The sequence below is a fragment of the Vicugna pacos genome, chromosome 32 (assembly GCF_048564905.1).
Source record: "Vicugna pacos chromosome 32, VicPac4, whole genome shotgun sequence".
Classification (NCBI taxonomy): Eukaryota; Metazoa; Chordata; class Mammalia; order Artiodactyla; family Camelidae; genus Vicugna; species Vicugna pacos.
In genome coordinates this window covers 14,371,274-14,390,108 of record NC_133018.1, presented here as the reverse complement: position 1 = coordinate 14,390,108, position 18,835 = coordinate 14,371,274, and the positions used below count along the sequence as shown (strand labels likewise).

General features: G+C 47.4%; 1 protein-coding gene and 1 long non-coding RNA gene across 3 annotated transcripts; one reads left to right on the top strand and one right to left on the bottom strand.

Moving 5' to 3' along the window:
* The first annotated feature begins 396 nt into the window (after positions 1 to 396).
* On the top strand, positions 397 to 18,666 carry WSB2 (WD repeat and SOCS box containing 2). Of its 2 annotated transcripts, XM_072953633.1 has the most exons (9): positions 397 to 526; positions 6,553 to 6,721; positions 11,289 to 11,533; positions 11,673 to 11,804; positions 14,153 to 14,253; positions 15,421 to 15,593; positions 16,341 to 16,451; positions 16,560 to 16,667; positions 17,266 to 18,666. In XM_072953633.1, exons 1-9 carry the CDS (start codon positions 514 to 516, stop codon positions 17,426 to 17,428), a joined length of 1,215 nt encoding a protein of 404 aa, XP_072809734.1. In that variant the 5' UTR covers positions 397 to 513; the 3' UTR covers positions 17,429 to 18,666. The 2 variants fall into 2 exon arrangements, with proteins under 2 accessions (XP_072809734.1, XP_006204855.1); XM_006204793.4 differs by lacking the exon at positions 397 to 526 and having other exon boundaries at positions 6,534 to 6,721.
* LOC140691020 (uncharacterized) lies at positions 1,656 to 6,616 on the bottom strand. The gene is made up of 2 exons (XR_012066470.1): positions 6,527 to 6,616; positions 1,656 to 2,007 (listed from the first exon to the last, which is right to left on the bottom strand). It is a non-coding gene; the product is annotated as an uncharacterized lncRNA (long non-coding RNA).
* Positions 18,667 to 18,835: the final 169 nt, after the last annotated feature.

The window sequence follows — 18,835 nt, the reverse complement described above, 5'->3', positions numbered from 1 at the left end:
CAAGCCCCTGGCTTCTCTGCCCGCATCCTCCCGCTTTTTCTGCCAGCCCGGCTCCCCTCCTCCCCGCCCCTTTGATTCTGCCCGCGTCCACCTGCCCTCCTCCCCCATTTTCCCCTCCGCTCCGCTTCCCCCACCCCCAGTTTTTCCTCCTGCCCGCACCCCCGTGATTTCCCCCTCAGCTCCGGTCTCCCCGCCCCGGGTCGGATCCCGCTCGCGTCCACCTGGCCCCCCACCCCTCCCCGCCCGCGCCCCCACCTCCCCTCAGCCCGGCCGCCGGGTTTTCTCGCGTCCCCCCAGCCCCGCCCCCCGCGCGTCCCCGCCCGCGCCCGCCGCCATGTGACGGGAAGCAGCTGATGGCCTCTCCGGGCGGCGGCGGCGGGCGCGGCGGCGGCGGCGGCAGCGGCGGCGGCGGGGCTGGGGCTGGGGCGGGGGCCGGGGCGGGGGCGGCATGAGGGCCGGCGGCCCGGGGGGCTGAGGCGCCCGCCGCCTGCCGCGGGGCCGCGCGCGTCCTCCATGGAGGCCGGAGGTGAGTGGGGCCGCGGCGCGCGCCCTCCCCGCCCGCGGGGCCGGGCCCGTTCCGGGGGGGTGGGGCGCGGGCTCGGCCGTCGAGGGGGAGGGGAAGGGGGGGCCGTCCTGGGCCGTCCGCGTCGGCCGGCGGCGGGGTGCGTGCCCGGCGCCCAGCATTGTTTCACTTTCGCTGTCAGCAGTCGCCACCCAGCCTCCCGCCGCCGGCCGGACCCGGGGAGGACCGGCCTCTGCGTGGCGAGGATTCCCATCCCCTCTCCCCTCCCGAGACAGTGGGGGGGGGGCCCGACCCCGACGCCCCGGTGGGACGCGGGGGGCGCCAAGCCCTGAGGGGGTGGGTGCCCCGGTGCCAGGTGACGCCCTCGAGGTCTGGGTGGGCGTCCGTTCTGCCCCTTTAGAAGCTGTGTGATCGTGGATGAGCCACTTAAGCCAAGTCTGTTTTGTATCTGCAAAATGGGCTAATAATAGTACCTGCCTCCGTGGGAGGTTGGGAGCTTCCCAGACTTGCCTGTGCATGCAGATGGGGTCTGGGGTCCTTATTAAAACACATATGTATTGCTAGCCCCTCCCAGTAGAGACTGATTCGTAGAGGTGGGGTGGAGCTGCGATGCTGATCCCTGGTGGATGGGTATAGGACAAGTTTAGGTGCACTGATGGGTGAGGTATTTGCCTCTACCCTTGTTAACAGCTGTCATCAGAAGACGGTGTGGAAGGCAGACACTATTGGATATACTTGGAGGGTCAGCCCAATGAGCAGGCAGTCTCTTGGGAATGTTGTGTTTGTTATGCAAAAGCACAACCTCAAGTCCTTCAGACTTCTCCCTTCCAACCGCTTTGTCCCTGAGCCCCACTAATGTAGAAATTTGGAGTGAGCTTGTGATTTATTCTGGGAGTCCCAGCTCTTGAATATACTCCCATGCTTAAAGGCAGTTTACCTTAGGGGAAATTCTCAGAAGGGGTCAAGGCCTAAGGCTCAGAATTTGTTCCAGAACCTCTTTGTGTTCTTTCAGTGAAGTTCAAGCTTCATCCTGGTCTAGAGGATACAGGTTGTGGGTGATTTTGTGTTTCCCTGGCTTGTTTGATGGAGCAGAGGCTGCAGATGGGCAGGTTGAAATCAGGGTATTCCCTGGGGTAGTGTAACTTTTTAATTTGGGAAATGACATTTCTTTGTTGGCTGGAGTCAGACATTCAGTAAAAGATGTAGAGGTAGCTTTCTCCGCCTTCCCATCTAGATAAGGGCTTTTCAGTGAGTGTGTTATCCATAGACGCTTTTTAAATGGCCCCTACTATTTGCCTGAAATCTTATGTGAATCTCTTTATAGCTTCCGCTGTCATTTTCATTGACTCCTTTTAGTTAAATCTGAAATCGATCTGGAGCTAGCCTCCCTTTTTAGCAGGAATCTGTTTCCAGTTCTGGGTTTTTCTGATGATTGACGATCGTGTTTCTGGGTGTGGGCAGAGCTGTTGAGAGCTGCCAAGCTCCTGTTTAAAAAAAAAAAGAAAGCCAGAGTTTTACATTCTTTTGAACCTGAATAACAGCCCATTGTAATGTGATTACAATGGACAACAGCAGAAATCTTCAGAGCAGTGATTAGAATGCATTTATTCATTCAGATATTTATTGAGTATCTACTATGTGCCAGGCACTCTTTAGGCCATTGCTGGTTGATAGAAATATAATGCGAGACACATGTGTAATTTGAAATGTTCTAGAATGTTTTAGTAGCTTCATTTATAAAAAGTGAAGCAGGTGAAATGGATTGTAAAATTATATCTTTGTCAACCCAGCATATCTAAAATATTATCATTTCAACATGCAATCACAATTACTGGAAATTTTTAGATTTTCTTTCTTTCTTTCTTTCTTTTTTTTGGTACAAAGTCTTCGAAATACAGAGTATAGTATGTACCAAACAACCCATCTTACTTTGGACTTGCCACACTTCAGAAGGTTAGTAACCACGTGTGGCTCGTGGTTCCTATATTGGACAGCTCAGCCCAGTAGCAGTGAACAGTTTGGAGTTGGGGAGAGACACCAGTCACATAAAAGGAACAAGTAAGCAATCAAGAAAAGGTGGGTGTGTGCTGGCTATAAAGAAAAGACAGTGGAGTGAAAGGAAAGTGACTGGGCCACTTTGGATGGTGAGGCCGTATAGGTCTCTGAGGAGGTGACATCAGCACTGAGGCCTGAAAGGTGATACACAGCAGCCAAGCGAAGATCTGGGGCCAGCCAGGCAGTTTTCTAGGCTAATGGAACATCTGATGTAAAGATCCTGGGGCAGGACAAATCACCAGGCTTCCTGCCAGTGAGGGTCATTCACAGCTTCCATCCCTATGTTAAGGTTAGTCTCCTTTCAGAGGAGAGGCCCAGAGTAAATGTATCTTTCCACTCGGCCTGATTTTCCAAACACATCCCAAAGTTTAATTAGAAAACTCTGGGGGAGGGTCTAGCTCAAGTGGTAGAATGTGTGCTTAGCGTGCATGAAGTCCTGGGTTCAGTCCCCAGAACCTCCTCAAAAAATAAACTTGATAACTTCCCCCACCCCCTGCCAAACTAAAATAAGTAATATGATAAATAAATAAAATATTTAAATAAAGAAAACTCTGATACATAGACCTTTTCTCCAAGAAAGGCCAGGGCAAGTACAATCCCAGATGAAGCAGGATCCTTTCTGTTTTGTTTTTTATTTTTGTTTTTTAAAGTTCTGCACTAATTATGGCTTTCTTTTCCAGCAGGCAAGCTTAGTTTGGGCCCAGACTCCCTTTCAGAATTTCTTTAGTTCCTTGGGTTTTTTCTTCTTTTAGTTCTTGGATTCCTGAGCCTGAAATACCAAGAGATTAAATCCCCAAATCACAGAAATAGAGTGTGAAATCTGGGTATGGCTTATGTTTAAGAAGCATTTCGTGTGAAATGTTTGGCAAAGTCACCATAATAGTTAAAAGGGCTTCATTTCATTTATATTTAAAGAGGGATACCATGTGTATTTGTTCCACAAATATTTACTGATTGCCTGCTCTCTGCAGGGGACTCTGCTAGGCACTGGGGATAAATGTACAAGGTCCCTGCTCTGTGGCGTTGATGTCCTAGTTGAAGGGGAGAAATGGTTAATAATCATGATTGTGCTATAAAGAAAATAAAGTGAGGAGTTAGGAAGAACATCGACTTGGCTCTCTAAGGAGTTGTCATTTGAGCTGAGACCTGAATGAAGAGAAGGTGCCAGGCAGGCAGGCAGGCATTCCAGTCCAGGAAAATAGCTGGTGCAAAGGCCCTGTGGTCATAACTAATTGAGCCCAGTCAAGGGATGAGAGAAGGCCAGTGTGCAGGACTTCAAGAGCAGGGTGGGGATTTTATTCTGTTGAAACCGATCGCTTTGAGAGGTGAGGAGAATGGGTGATGGGGGCCAAAGAGGAAGCTGGGAGAGCGGTTGAAAGGCTGCTTAGTGAGAGGTGACGCTGTGTAGGTTAGATAAAATGATGTTGATGGGACAAGGTTGCATGGGTTCAAGTAGCAGCCATGAGATGGAAGGAAGTTAGGTCTACCAAGTCTTTTGGAAGCTGACTCAATAGAACTTGTTAATGGATTTGGTTTGGGAGGTAAAGAAAAGAGAAAGCAAGGGTGACCCCTTTACATATTGTGTAGAGCCTCCATGGTATCAAAGGATGGATAATGTGCTTGCTGTGGGGGAAGTGAACTAAATGTGAGTATCATCAGGATGGAACAAAGAAATTTTCACCCAGGGCAAGTGATGAAAATGTACCCCCAGATCAGTCAGTGTCACTTAATATTTGACTACATCTAGTTTCTCAACCTCAGCACTGTTGACATTTTGAGTTTTCATTGTCCAGGGTTGTCCTGTGTACTGCAGGATGTTTAACAGCATCTGTGGCTTCCAACCATTAGTTACCAGTAGCACTGCCCCTAGTTATTACAACCAAAATGTCACATATCCCCAGGGGGCAAAATTGCCCCCAGTTGAGAGCCACTGGACTACATGAAGGAGGCATTAACAAAGTGGGGCTTTATCACCTTAGGAAAATACCTAGAAATAATGAGAATAAAGAAAATACCACATGATTGCTGAATAACATTGAGAGACCTGTTTTGGATTTAAAATATGAAGTAACTTCTTAGCATGCAGTTATTCGCATCCAGAGGAGTGTGCACGTATGGACAAGTAACTGTTTAAATAAAAGAATCGCATGTGCCAACACATACACATTTTCTAGGAGGAATTACCTGGGCCTGTAGAAATGCCATTTAGACAGACCTGACATATTAAAACCTAAAGTTACATATAGAAACTCAGGGAATGAATATTCTCTTTACAAAGGAAACTTCCTTAAATTTTCTTTGAATAGCAAAGCCACAAAAGCTTGGTATGATTTATTACAGTACAGTTCTATTTAAAGACAGTTCTCAGCAATACACTGATTTCCTAAAACCTCACGTATTTTCCTATAATGCGTACACCCCAAAACATTCCATACAGACACACATAAATATTATATACATGTCTGCATCTTTACCATCTGTTTCACTGAATCGGGGTATCATGGGTCATATCGCCATTCTGTATCACTGAAAAAATACTGCCTTTTAAACTATGAAAAGTCACCCCTTGACACAGCCTGATTTCAACAAGGTCAAACTGTAAGAAGACTTACGAAGACATGTCCTAAAATACACGAAATAGCTATTTAAATTAGTACCTATCTGGGAGCAGCTGTAAGAGGGTCAGTCTCAGAACTGCTAAAGTAGAACATACTCATCAGGCAGTGACCTCCTTCAGGAGGGAAGCCAGTTTTTATATTAGTGTGTGTCATAATCATAGTGGTCAGCAAATCAGTTCTGAAGGCCTTCAGCTTAGAAGGTTTGTCAGCCATTGAGAATCTCCCTTCAGAGTAGAGACTTGACCTCAGGACTGCCCTCCAGGTCCAGGAGGAAGCACCAGCCAGCCCAGCCCCTGCTCTTCGCAGGCCACCGTGCTAGGCCCCAAGAGCACAAGGGTTAAATTGTCCGGGCGTCTGAAGAAGGATGCCTAAATTCTAGTTTGAGGGGTAGACAGCACAGAGGGAAATTGTTTACTACAGGAGAGAATGAAGTAAGCAGGGTGGGACTTGTTTCCGCTTAGATAGTGTGAGATCTGGGTTCAGTTCTCAGTCGCTAATCTTGGTGGGATTCTCATAAGCAGAAAATAGGACCAGGTGTGAACGCGAATGAGTTGCTTGGGGCGCGATGTGTGGCCAGCATGTGACAGGCAGAGATCCGTAAGGGAAAAGGGGCTGGGGCTGGTGGTGTGGGGTGGGAGGCCGGGGCTCAGCTGCCTTGATTGTGTAGGCAGGTGGGAGCCGTGGAACGTCTTTGAAAGAACTACCATGATGTGATGTGTGTTTCAGTTTTAGCGGCATCCCTGGGGGCAGGAAAAGCATATCAGGAGAGCCTTGTAAAAGATCTGGGCAAGATGGGGTGAATGTTTAAGCCAGAACAGAGAGGAGATGGACCTGGGAGACAGATCAGGAGGTCTGAGTGACAGGAAGCAGGGCAAGCGCCAAACGTGTCAGTCCTGCTGATGGGGCAGGTGCTGGTGAGTGACTGGGAGCCTGTGACTCTCAGACCTTCCTCCTTTGCCCGGCTTCCCAGTGGCAGGTTCTCTTTGAAGACCTGCTAGTCTGCACCGTCTAGCGTGATTCTTGCCTGGTCTGTGTCCTCGCTTCCTCTTAAGGTATTTGTAGGAAAATGAGGCCTCCATCCACCAGGTCACCCTCACAAAGGTTACTCTGAGTCATGGTTGACCAGCAGTCAGGAGTGCCAGAACTGAGTAACCCCACTGGAATGTGGCCTGTGGCTACTGTTATTGCCCCAGGTCATTTAAATGACAACTCCCTCCCGGAATCCATAGCGTCCCTCTTTGCCGTGGGGAGACTGTGGCTTTCCTGTGTCTGAGTCAGCAAGGTGGTCAGAGCCTGGCTCTCCCCTTTCCTGGGAAGTGAGGGCGCTTACTTGAAGCATGCTGTCTCCTGTCCCAGAGGAACCACTGCTGCTGGCCGAACTCAAGCCCGGGCGCCCCCACCAGTTTGATTGGAAGTCGAGCTGTGAAACCTGGAGTGTTGCCTTCTCCCCGGATGGTTCCTGGTTTGCCTGGTCTCAAGGACACTGCATTGTCAAGCTGATCCCCTGGCCGCTGGAGGAGCAGTTGTAAGTTCTTTCACACTCCGAGGGATGAGGTGATGGGGGGAAGACCAGTGCTTTCCCAGATTACTTCCTACCCTTTCGGGTCTCCCTGCCTGTGAGCAGGGGAGGGAAGGTGGCGGAACAGTTCAGGAACTGATCAGTGGGGTTTTCAGAGTTCCACATTCTGTACATGTGAAAATTCTATCGAGATTACGTTAGCCCCAGGTTGTTTTTTTTAAACTGCTTTTTTGAGATAAAATTTACATATCATACCATTTGCTCTTTTAAAGGGTACAGTTCAGTGATGTATATTCAGTATATATTCAGTAGTATATTCAGAGTGTGTGTCCATCACTGTGAAACACTGTCATCACCTCAGAAAGAAACCTACACCCCTTATCCGTCACCCTCCAATCCCCCTCTGTGCTCCAGCCCCGAGCTGCCACTGATCTACTTCCTGTCTTCATAGATTTGCCTGTTCTGGACATTTCAGAAAAACCAAGTCATATACTATGTAGTCTTTTTTGGGAGGGGAGCTTGGGAGGGGAGCGGGCGGGGGAATTAGATTTATTTATTTATGTATTTATTAATGGAAGTACTGGGGATTGAACCCAGGACCTCTGTGCTATACCCTCCCCCTCGCACTGTGTAGTCTTTTGACTGGCTTCTTTCACGTAGGATACTGTTTTCACAGTTCCACGTTGTAGCACAACTTCCTTTATTGCCAAGTAATACTCCATTTTATGGAGATAACCTCATTTTGTTTATAAGTTTATCAGCTGGTGAACATTTAGGTTGTTTCCACTTTTCGGATGTTACAAATAGTGCTGCTGTGAAAATTCAGGTACGAGTTTTTGTGTGGATATGTTTTCGTATACGTTTAACTGTTGGCGAGATTGTCAGACTGTTTTCCAAAGTGGTTGCACCATTTTACAATCCCACCAGCAATGCTGGAGATTGTAAATGTGGAGATCCCACATCCTCCCCAACACTTGTTGTCTGTCTTTTTGGTCATAGCATAGCCCACCCTAGTGGGTGTGAAATGACATCTGGGGTTTGATTTGCATTTCCTTGACGGCTGCTGATATTGAGCACCTTTTCATGTGCTTTTTGGCCCTTTGCATATCTTCTCTGGAGAAATGTCTATTCAGATCCTTGGCCCGTTTTAAAATTGGGTAATTGTCTTTTTATTACCTGCCAAGTTTAGTTTCTGATATTAACCAGCTTTTCTTTCTTTGGACTGGACAAGTCCTAGTGTCTGAATGCTTTGAGCTCCCAGTCAGATGGCCCAGGGTCTAATTTTTTTTCATTTGTCCCAGGGTGACTCTACGTCTGTATTTATTTATTTAGCCAAAATTTGTTGCAAGTCTTCCTTGCCTGACCCAGAGGCAGGGGCCGAGAATCCTGAAATAAATCAAACATGGCCCCTGCCCTTGAGGGTCTCATTTGCTTTGCTTTAAGCATTACTTGTAAGGCGCGTGTTAGATTTCAGTTTTTTATAAGTTCAGTCTGAAACTTGTCGATGATAGGTAACGCTGTTGAGAGTTTGCAGAGATGGGTGCTCTGCACACTGCTGGGTTGAGGAGAATAAATTCGTGCACTTTCTGGAAGGAAGGCTGTTTGGCAGTAGGTGTCACGGACCTTAAGACTATTCTTCCTGCAGTTAGGGATCTCAGAAATAAGGTCATCCATTTACATACACTGATTTTCAACATGAAAGTAATCATATATTAGTCGAAAATCAGAAATAGTTTAAAATCTGGTGATGAGAGAGTGGTTAAGGAAATTGTGGTGTTAACATGGTAGTGATGGTTTTGCAGCCATCAAACATTGTGTGTTTTTGTTTTTAACCATAATTTTTAGTTCCTTCTGTGCTCAGTTTAATAATAATGCCAAGATCATTCATTATTTATTGATCCTCAGTCTAAATACCAGGGACGCAACTTCATATCCAGTCTTAAGTCTGTTGGAGATGTCTAGTCAGAAAAAGGTTTTTTAAAAATCATAAAATGGAAAATCTGTGATTTTCCTGAATATCACTCTCACTTTCAAATATATATATATATAACTGCACATAAAAATATTTCCCATATTAACTGAAGAAAATGGGAATTTAAGCATTAACCCTTTTCGTGTATGTATTGTTTAATATAATGCGAGATGTTATTGTTAAATAAAAAGTTAATTGTTTTAGGGAAAACCACACATTTTGAAGAATAATAACTTGAGAAAATGCTTACATTACAAGGCTTTTTGAGAAAAACAAGCCATAAAACTGTATGTGCAATATGACCCCAAATTTGTTTTTTAAAAATGAATGTACACAAAAATAAAAATTTATAGTGCAGTGTTTACTGTGGTCAGAGTGGTGGTAGGGTCTGGGTAATTTTTATAATTTTCTCATTTTCAAATTTTCTCCATGTTTCTCTATTTATAGTGTAAAATAATTGTTATTTTATAAGTCCTCTAAAAGGGGAAATCTGGGGCCTTTATATTCTTGTTAGGATTGTTACATATTAAAAAAAAATACAATGCTTTTGAAATTGAGCAAATAATTGATATTAACCAAATAAATGTACTACTTTTAGAAAGAAAAATTTCAAAACAAACATAAAAAAAAACTCAAAAATTCTGAGAAACTTGCATTTCAGTGAGGTCTCCCTAAGGACTCTCCCTTGCCCCGAGCCGCCCCTTCCCACGCGCCCGCCTCCCACCTCCCACCTCCCACCTCCCATGTAACTCATCCCTTGAGTTCATTGGCAAACTCTAAAGCCAGGGCATCTGCAGAACACGAGGCCAGGACACCCAGGACTCGAGTGCTAGTTCCAGTTCTGCCCCAATTTTGTGACCCCAGGAAAGTTAAGTCTACCCCCTAATGTGGAAATTTTAGCATCCCTTCCTAGAGGAATTAACTTTATGATATTAAAATGAATTAATATGTAAGTTTGCCTTAGTTCCTTTGGAATGAAGTAGTTATAGTTGTATCCTTTATTTCAAATACAGGAATTAGGATTTTATAAAGAATAAAACGTAACTGGGGAGGTCCCAGGCTGGCCCGCAGAGCTCGCCCCGCAGGCGCCTTCACTGCTGCTTCCGGATGCGGGCGGATGCGGGCGCGGGCGGCAGGCCTTCCCGGCGCGGGCGGAGGCCCGGCCGTGTGTGCGCTGCCCGGGCCTCACTGAAAAGACACCGTCACATTCAGCTATTTTGTCACAATGACAAATTTTCAAGTCACGTTTGGCCATTTCAACTTGGTGTCGGGAAACTTTTTCTATGAGGGCCCAGATAGTAAGTATTTTCGGCTTTGCGGGCGGTGTGTCTCTGTCAGGCCTCGTCAAGGCTGCTGCTGGGTTGTGGAAGCAGCCCTCGGGGCGATGCCCCAGGTGAGCGAGGGGCTCCAGTGAGACCTCGTTACAGAACGGCCCCGCCTGGGCACGCTTCGCCAACCTCTGGTTTAGACTGGGAGGGTTTTAGAGCTGAAGGAGCCTCCATTAGACTCAGTGTCTCCCTTCTAGTTCTATAGGTGAGCTTGGTTAAAATTCTTAAATGTATTCCAACCACACAGTTGACAAAAATGTGATTTACTTACAACCTTTCGGGAGCGAATGTCATACATAAAGAAGTTCAACTACATCTGCATTGACTGTAGGGTTTTTCATGGAAATGAATTCCAGCTTTATCATCACCATTTCCCCCAGTTTGATAAACCCTAGAGTGTGGTCAGAGTCCCATGTAGAAAATGAGACCAAATACTTGCACTGATAAAGTGTACCGCAGACAGGAAACTTCGAGTTGGCTGGCCGAACTCCAGGGCTGTTTAATTGCTCGTGCCTTTGAGAGGTTGTCTGAGAGGCAGAGCGGTGGGCAGGGCCCTGTTTCTTAGGGACTGGGTCTCATTTAGCTTGTCTGGGCCTGTGGTTCTGCTTAAGTAGAATGTCAGAGGAAAGGGTCGGGCTGCAGGATCTTTCAGGTCAGCGTGCCCCTGAACAGCTGTGCGTTCTCCCCTTGACTGCTCTGCTGGTTGGTTCCTGGGCTGGATGTACCATCAGAGAAGTAAATGAAAGAGCCTCGTTCATTGATTGGAACAAAGTGAGTGAAGGTGGAAATCGGTGTGTACTAAGCAAACTGGTGGCCGGAAAGGGGTTTATTGTCCTGCTTATTGGGGGCTTTCTGAGCTGGTGATAAGGGGGCGGTCATCAGGCAGGAGAGCAGCAGATGGATGTTCAGGCTCTAAGCTCTGTCCTAGTTCCTTCCAGACCTACCGCGTGCTTTCTCCTGGGAACATCTTTCCTTCCATGCACCAAAACCCGGGAGAGCTTTCTGAGACGTGACTGGTTCTCAGGAGCATCTGTGATCTAATTATCCCACAAGGCAGGTCACCCCACTGCAGGGCTGTCACCAGTGAGATGAGCCACGGCCAGTGAAGTCTCTGTTATGTGAATTCTGAAAAGAAATAAAAACAAAAGTCATACTACAATTCACTGAAGGCCAGTTTGTTTCTAGGACTTTAAAAGCTTAGATACCCCAGAATGAAGAGTTGGTTGACTTGATGGCAGTTTCAAACTCATTAAGAACTCTCTGCTTTCCCCAGCATCCCTAAAGCATTTGAAGCCAAAAGCCGAAGCAGCAAAAATGATACAAAGGGGCGAGGGAGCCCAAAGGAGAAGACGCTGGATTGTGGGCAGATTGTCTGGGGTCTGGCCTTCAGCCCGTGGCCTTCTCCACCTGGCAGGAAGCTCTGGGCGCGCCGCCATCCCCAGGTGCCGGACGTCTCCTGCCTAATCCTTGCTACGGGGCTCAACGATGGGCAGATCAAGATTTGGGAGGTACAGACAGGTAGGTCACTCCTGGCTGGGACCAGGCCCCGGAGGCTTGTGTGCACCTTCTGATAGCCCCCAGTTGGCCGAGGGTTGTGGCCGTAACTGGCTGGTGGTGCCACCTCTCCCACTGACTGAGTGCTCCTCTCCCACACCAGGGCTCCTGCTCCTGAACCTCTCGGGCCACCAAGACGTCGTGAGAGATCTGAGCTTCACGCCCAGTGGCAATTTGATTTTGGTCTCTGCGTCTCGGGATAAGACTCTTCGCATCTGGGACCTGAATAAACATGGTATGGAGGTCATGGAACAACTCGGCAATTCCAAAAATGCTGTATTTGCCCCTCTCTCTACTTGATCAATGTCCTTTTTGTACAACAGTGTTTCTCAACCTTTCTTCTATTACTGCCTCCTGTGGAGACTTTTTAGACATTTTTTTCCTAGTAACCCTCCCCTCACCACCCAGGAGATTTTCATACCAAACATATACTGTATGTCTGTTCCTGTTCTGAATAACATATCTATGCTTTGTATATAAAACGTGTTTCTGGCCGTCAAGACCCAGTTTTCAGCCCTATTGAAAATACTTGATGTAGAATAGGCTTTCTCGGCTGTGACCTTTTGGGCTGGGTAGCTCTGTTATGTGCCATCCTGTGCTTCTAGGATGTTGAGCAGTATCCCTGGCCTCCTACCCGTTAGATGCCTGTAGCACCCTCTCCAGTTGTGACAATGACAAATGTCTCCAGACATCCCCCAGTGTCCACATCGAGGTCAAAGTCTCTCTGGGGTTGAGAACTGCTGGTCTAGAATAAGTCGGCTATGTTGAGTATTTCCTGTTAGAAATAAAGTTTCTTCGTAAAGTAGAATCTACGTATAGAAGAATTCTCCCAGGCCGGGGTGGGGGAGGGGGTGTGTCAACTTTCATGCATTTTAAGCAGGACTGTATCCAGGAGTGGCCTGATAAAGAATTCCACATGTCTCTCGTGTTGATCCTTAGCAGGAAAGGTGACACAGGGAAGGGGAATTTGTTACCAGGCCACTTCTCCCTCAGGTGGGCAGGGACGCAGGTGCAGAAGAGGTGGAAGGAGGAAATGGCGATGTGGGCAGTTCGTGACGGGCACACTCGTCCCTGGGAATGCAGAGTCCAAGCTTGACTGTTGCAGCTCTCACAGCCGTGAGAGGGGACCTGTCTGTGTCCTCTTAGAAATGAGCCTGATAGCTTGTCAGACAGCTAAGGAGACAGATGCCTGTGGAGTCCTCCTCTGAAGGCGCCTAGTCCCACAGAGAACTCTGGGTAGCTTCTGCCCATTGCCGTGGAACTTGTCACAGTGGAAGGCAGGCCTGCTTGGCTGGGAAGGCTTCTCCAAGGCGGCACCGTTTGTGATGATTGGTCCAGAGGCCACTTGCCACCACCTGAGGCAGGTCCTTGAAGTTTTGAAAATCGCATGGCTGTTGGGAAGGGAGGACTAGCTGAAGGGGACTGCGCAGGGTGGACTGGCCGATGTTAGGGCTTTTCAAGGAGTGGAGGGAAGTGAATACATGTTCTTGGGTCCCAGGCCCTGCCTGCACACCCTGCCTTAATTTACTCACTTACAACTACCCAGGGAGGGGGGCAAAAATATGTATTTTTATATATGAAAATAAATACCTATTATTTATACATACCGACACATACACGTGAATTCATAAATGCATCTGTATGACTGTGTGCATTCTTCCCCCTTTTGTTTTGGCTTCTCCCCCTGAACTTTCTCATCCTCCCCTCTGTTGCATTCCTCTGTAATCCCCCTCCAGTCTTGTAGCCCATGCTAAGAGTCTTCCATATTTTCCTCTGTACGTGTATAATCCTATTCAGACACTCATACTTTCACATTTATGGCTTTTGGAATCATTGTTTAAAAAAAAATGGAATCATATTGCTTTTTTATTAGATAGTACTCCATGGAAAATCTAGTCCCTTAATTTCATCTGAATTAACAGTGGACTACGAGCCTTTAGTCATCTGTTTCTCTGTGATGGGCATTTAGTTTTATCCAAAACTGGAGACCTGGAGAGATTACGTGAGTGACCCAGGGTTATATGCAGAGTAAACAGCGGATCCAGGGTTCAAACCCGAGTTTGCCTGCCTCCGGAGCATGTGGCCCTAATTACCCCGCACCGCTGCTCATCCCGACATCCTGGTGAAGTGGGAGGAGGGTGAGGGTGGGATCCTTGTGACTCGGGGAACCACTACAGAGAGTAAACGACAGAGAATTAAAGATTAACACTCTCCCAAATTTGGAAGGTGCTCCAGAGTAATTGAGGTGGTTGGGGGACCTGAAGAGAATGTTGTGTGCAATTGGAGGGATTTGGCAATCCTGATCTGTGGACAGCCTTTACCCTGCTGACCTTGTGGATCTTGGTGAAGCTGTGGGTGATGATTTCCTTGGGCATTAGAATATCCTATTAACAGGTTCCAGGTGTTTAAAAGACAAATCCTGTTATATTTCTTTCTCTGCATTAAAAGAGTGGGCCTTTGGGCTCAGCTGACAGAGAACCGGTGGATAGAGTGGGTGGGTGGGGGCCACTCCCACCAGTTCTTCAGTCTTCCTGCTTTGTGGTTTTGAGAGTTGGCTCACCGTTTGCTTCGTTTCTCTGCCAGGTAAACAGATCCAGGTGTTATCGGGCCACCTGCAGTGGGTTTACTGCTGCTCCATCTCGCCAGACTGCAGCATGCTGTGTTCTGCGGCTGGAGAGAAGTCGGTGAGTCCTAACCGTGGGGTGCCGTTTGCCCTGTTGCCTCAGTTCAGCGAGACAGGGAAGTCTGAAACGGCCTTGTGTGTGTCAGAGGGTGAATGAGCCAGGGTCCTCAGAGCCCATCTGCAGCTCACTCCAACGGAAGGCCCGCTGCTGGCCCGGGCCCCACTGCATGCCTCTCTTTTGACTTGCACTTTGACACGAACCCCACAAGAGGAGGTGTTTGAAAGTAGATCGCTCCCGTTGTCGGAGGGCTGTTTGCCTTCATAGAATGGGAAAGCGGTGCTTTTAAAATTTCTTTTTCCCCTTGGAATCTCAGATTTTAAAAGTTGCAGTCCACATGTAGATCCACGTTTCCTTTGAACCGTCTAATTTGAGTCCACCTAATTGGAATTTTCATTTCAAGTCATAGAATGCACAGTTCCTTGTTGAACTTCGTCCTGAAATACTGTCTATTATAAGAGAAGTATTAGAAACCCGGCTACCATTGGGAGCAGTTTGTTTGAGCTTTGTATCTGTGTCGAGCTGTTGTTTGCTGTGACTGACTTGATAAAGTTAAGAGTTCACTATTTGGTACAGCGCAAGTAGTTAATCATTGATTTGAGGTTTGCAACTATGTGAAAGTAAGAGTTTTCTTGAAAGAAAATAAAATCCTTCTTTTAATGATTCTCAGAAAGGTGTAAAGTAATGAGCTGGGTCAGACCTACAGTTGTGGGGCGGATTTCTCTGCTCCTGTGAACAAAAGAGGGGTGTAAAATGGCTTTGTTGGTTGCCCTGGGGTTCACTTCTGGCCCCTAATTTTGGCTTTAAGTGAAAGGCCGAGGTAGCCCTTGGCTGAGGTCTTCAGCACAGATTGCCCTGCTTGCTGAGAGGGCCCAGAAGCCTCTGCTGATACATGCTGGCAGGCCGCCTGCCGAGGTCATTGGTTTCTTCTCCCCTAAAGCCAGCACTTTGAGCATGCCCATTAGTTGGGTGCCTCAAGAATCCAGACCTGTTCACTTATCGAAACCTATGTGATACATACGTTCTGGAAGAAGACACAGAAAAGGGGAGTGGAGAACTTGGCGTCCCCCGGCCGTGGGGCCTGGAGAGGCGCAGCGTGCCTTCCACTCACTGTTCATGTCCCGAGCACGTCGTTTCTGCCCCTGACCAGGCGCCTGTTACTTTCCACAGGTCTTCCTATGGAGCATGCGGTCCTACACATTAATCCGGAAGCTAGAGGGCCACCAAAGCAGCGTCGTCTCTTGTGACTTCTCCCCCGACTCGGCCTTGCTTGTCACGGCTTCTTACGACACCAGTGTGATCATGTGGGACCCCTATACTGGCGAGAGGCTGAGGTCACTCTAGTAAGGACAGCTGCCCTGCTCACGACTTCCTGGTGGGGCGACCGCTGAGAAACCTGTCTCGGCCCAGGACGTGGGAGGGGACAACCTGGGTGAAAGGACATGGTGTGTTCACGTTTATTCTCAGGCAGTGGTGTGCAGCAGTGTCTCGTTGTCAGATAAGTTCTCAGATTAGACGGAATGCCTTCAAGGCTCCTGGTATGGGAGGCTGTCTGTACTGCTTTGGATTCAGCGTTATGAAACCTCACAGTGACTCTTTCTTTCCGTTTACTAATAACTGTAGTAACAAGTTCAGAATGATCCTCTCATCGAAACTGTTATTTCCAAAGTGAATTTTCGTGTTCTCACCAACTTGGTCTCCTTTCCCCCTTGGTCTCTGTTGTTTTCTGAAGCAAATAATAGGTAGTCCTATAATTATCATGTATCTTAGCCTAAAAAAGACTTTCAGTTTGTCCTGTGGCATTAAAGTGAGGGCTGACCTACTTTGCATAAGGAAATCAGCACAGGGAGCGTTCGTAACCCTTCAGCCCCCATCACAAGACACTTGGAGCTGCATGAAATGCGCTTCTGTCCAGTCTTCTTTACCCGGCTGCAAATCCCAAGGTTTAACTTGTGGGCTACAAGATGTGTCTGGAACCTTGCCGTGGCCGTGGCAGTTCGGCCTCCTGCCTGGGGCGGAAGGTGGAGGGTGGAGGGTGGAGGGTGGCCCTCACTCCAGGCCTGCCTGCAGTCTTGTTTCTTTCTCCTCAGCCACACCCAGCTCAGCCCCGCCATGGATGACACTGACGTCCACATTAGCTCCCTGAGATCTGTGTGCTTCTCTCCCGAAGGCTTGTACCTCGCCACAGTGGCGGATGACAGGTAATGAAGAGAGGCCTCTTTGTGCAGCCTCAGAGCAGCTGTAATTGCAGGTTACCTGCGGGGTCTGGCCCCAGGTCTGCTAACGCGCGCTCGTACCTTCTCCTCCAGGCTCCTCAGGATCTGGGCCCTCGAAATGAAAACTCCGATTGCGTTTGCTCCTATGACCAATGGTCTTTGCTGCACATTTTTTCCACATGGTGGAGTTATTGCCACAGGGTATGTATCTGTGAGCTGAACAGATGGGTGGCGATTTCTGCTGAGTATACCATGTAGCTTTTTAAGGAAAGAAAGCATCTAGAATTTTCTTGCCTATGAGAAAGCCTTTAAGGAAATCTGAGATTACATAAAGCTCTAATATTCTATTCTGCTAATACAGGTTATTATTTACTCTTAATATTTAACCTAAATGTAATTAAAGATCTACACTTCATGCTACCTAATTGGCCAAGTCTGCCTGGAAGCATATATTATGATGATGCAGAATTTATACGGGAAACCACTTAGAGCATAGACTACCTTACAGGGAACATCTGTGGTTCAGTAGGTGGCACTCGTCCCTGTCATGTTCAGCCCATAGTATGATGTATAAGGGGCTGTGCTGACAGAGAGAGCACTTTAAAATCAAAGCACCCCTAATCCTCTCAGCAGCCTTCATTATTCCACAGCACAGCCTTTGCTCTGTTTCCAAGGTCTGGGTTGCATTTCACTCTCCAGAGTCTCCTGCTTGTGCAGGTCAGAGTAGAAACAGTATCTATTGCAGTGAAAACATATGTTTCCAAGGTCTGTCTTAACACTGGCTTCCGTTTCATTTCAGGACAAGGGATGGCCACGTCCAGTTCTGGACAGCTCCTAGGGTCCTCTCATCACTGAAGCACTTATGCCGGAAAGCCCTGCGAAGTTTCCTGACAACGTACCAAGTGCTAGCACTGCCGATCCCCAAGAAAATGAAAGAGTTCCTCACGTACAGGACTTTGTAAGCAGTTCTCTGTAGTCTTTTCTTTGTAGCAGGATAAATCTCCTGACAAAGGAGTAGCTGGAATAATGGGCCAAACATCTGGTCTTGGATTGAAATAGAATTTCTCTTTGGGATTGTGAATAGAATGTAGCAAAACCAGATTCCAGCAGACTCGCCATGAGTCTCTTCTCCGTGACATGTGAGTCAGTCATAGATGACGGGGACCTTAAGTCCTCAGTCCGCTGACAGACAGCAATGCTGGACCCTTTCTAGTCGTTTTGATTTCAAGTGCGGTTACTCGTGTTTTTTTGCTGATAGGAGCACCTGGACCCGGAGAGCCTCTCTGTAGTGGCAGACAAGTGTCAACTCCCTGGACGGGGTGTTGCCTCTGCCTCATGTCCGTCATTGTTTCAGAGGCAGAGGAGGCACTGTTGAGAGTTTTCTCCTGCTGGGTCAGAGTGGCTTTGATGTTGGCAAGCACCTTCCTTCCTCTGGCTCCCCTCTGACCAGCAGGATGGTGTTCGTGGAGCCGTCTAGTGTGAGGTATTATGTAGCTTCACTGACGTGCAGGTGAATCAGAGGCTGTGCTCCTGATACAGACACTAGAATTGGCATTTTTCTTTTTTTAAACAATGGTGTGCATGTGCGGGAGGCGCCAGACTGGCATGTCAGGTTACACAGGACGTATTCCTGAACTGCATGACCGTTCAGATGGCTACTGAGTTGTCAGTCGTTTCCCATTCGTTAGCATATTTATTTGTATTTTTCTCAACAGATGTTAAGGTACAACTGTGTTTTTCTTGCTGGTCTCTAAAAACCACAGTACTTAAATCCCAACAGTCGTGAACATGTCTCTTCTTACTTGTGAAAAGAGTGGTGTCGCCACTTCAGCTGATTTTCTTATGTACGAGATCTGACTTCACTGCTTCACCTCATTGGACTAATCAGCCAGTGTCAACTCTACCCTGTACAAAACGAGCTCCTTCACAGTACTGTTCCCCCTCAGTGGCATAGTTACCTAATCAAGACACCTCATTCAAACAAAACCTGCCTTTGGAAAATTTAATATATTTTAAATTATTTTAAAAGAAATGCAGTTATCTCATCCTTTGGCTTTCTTGCTAGGTGCTTTATGGAGGCCTGTGTACCGTCATAAAGTGTGTTGAAAAAATAGGGGAGTCTCTCCTTTGCTGCCTTTGTTGCTGAAGAAAAACATTTCAAGATGAGAGGCTTTCATTGAAGGAAAAAAAGTTAAAAGCTTTTGGCTCGTCGTTTCATTTTTTCCATTAAGAAAAAAAAAACCCCACCTTTTAGAACAAGTGAGTACGAGACAGCTAGGGAATGGATTGGGCCCAATTTTAATCTGTCGTTTGAAATACCAGAACTACCACGTACAGCACAGCCTTGGAGCCTTGGGCAGCTGCCGTGA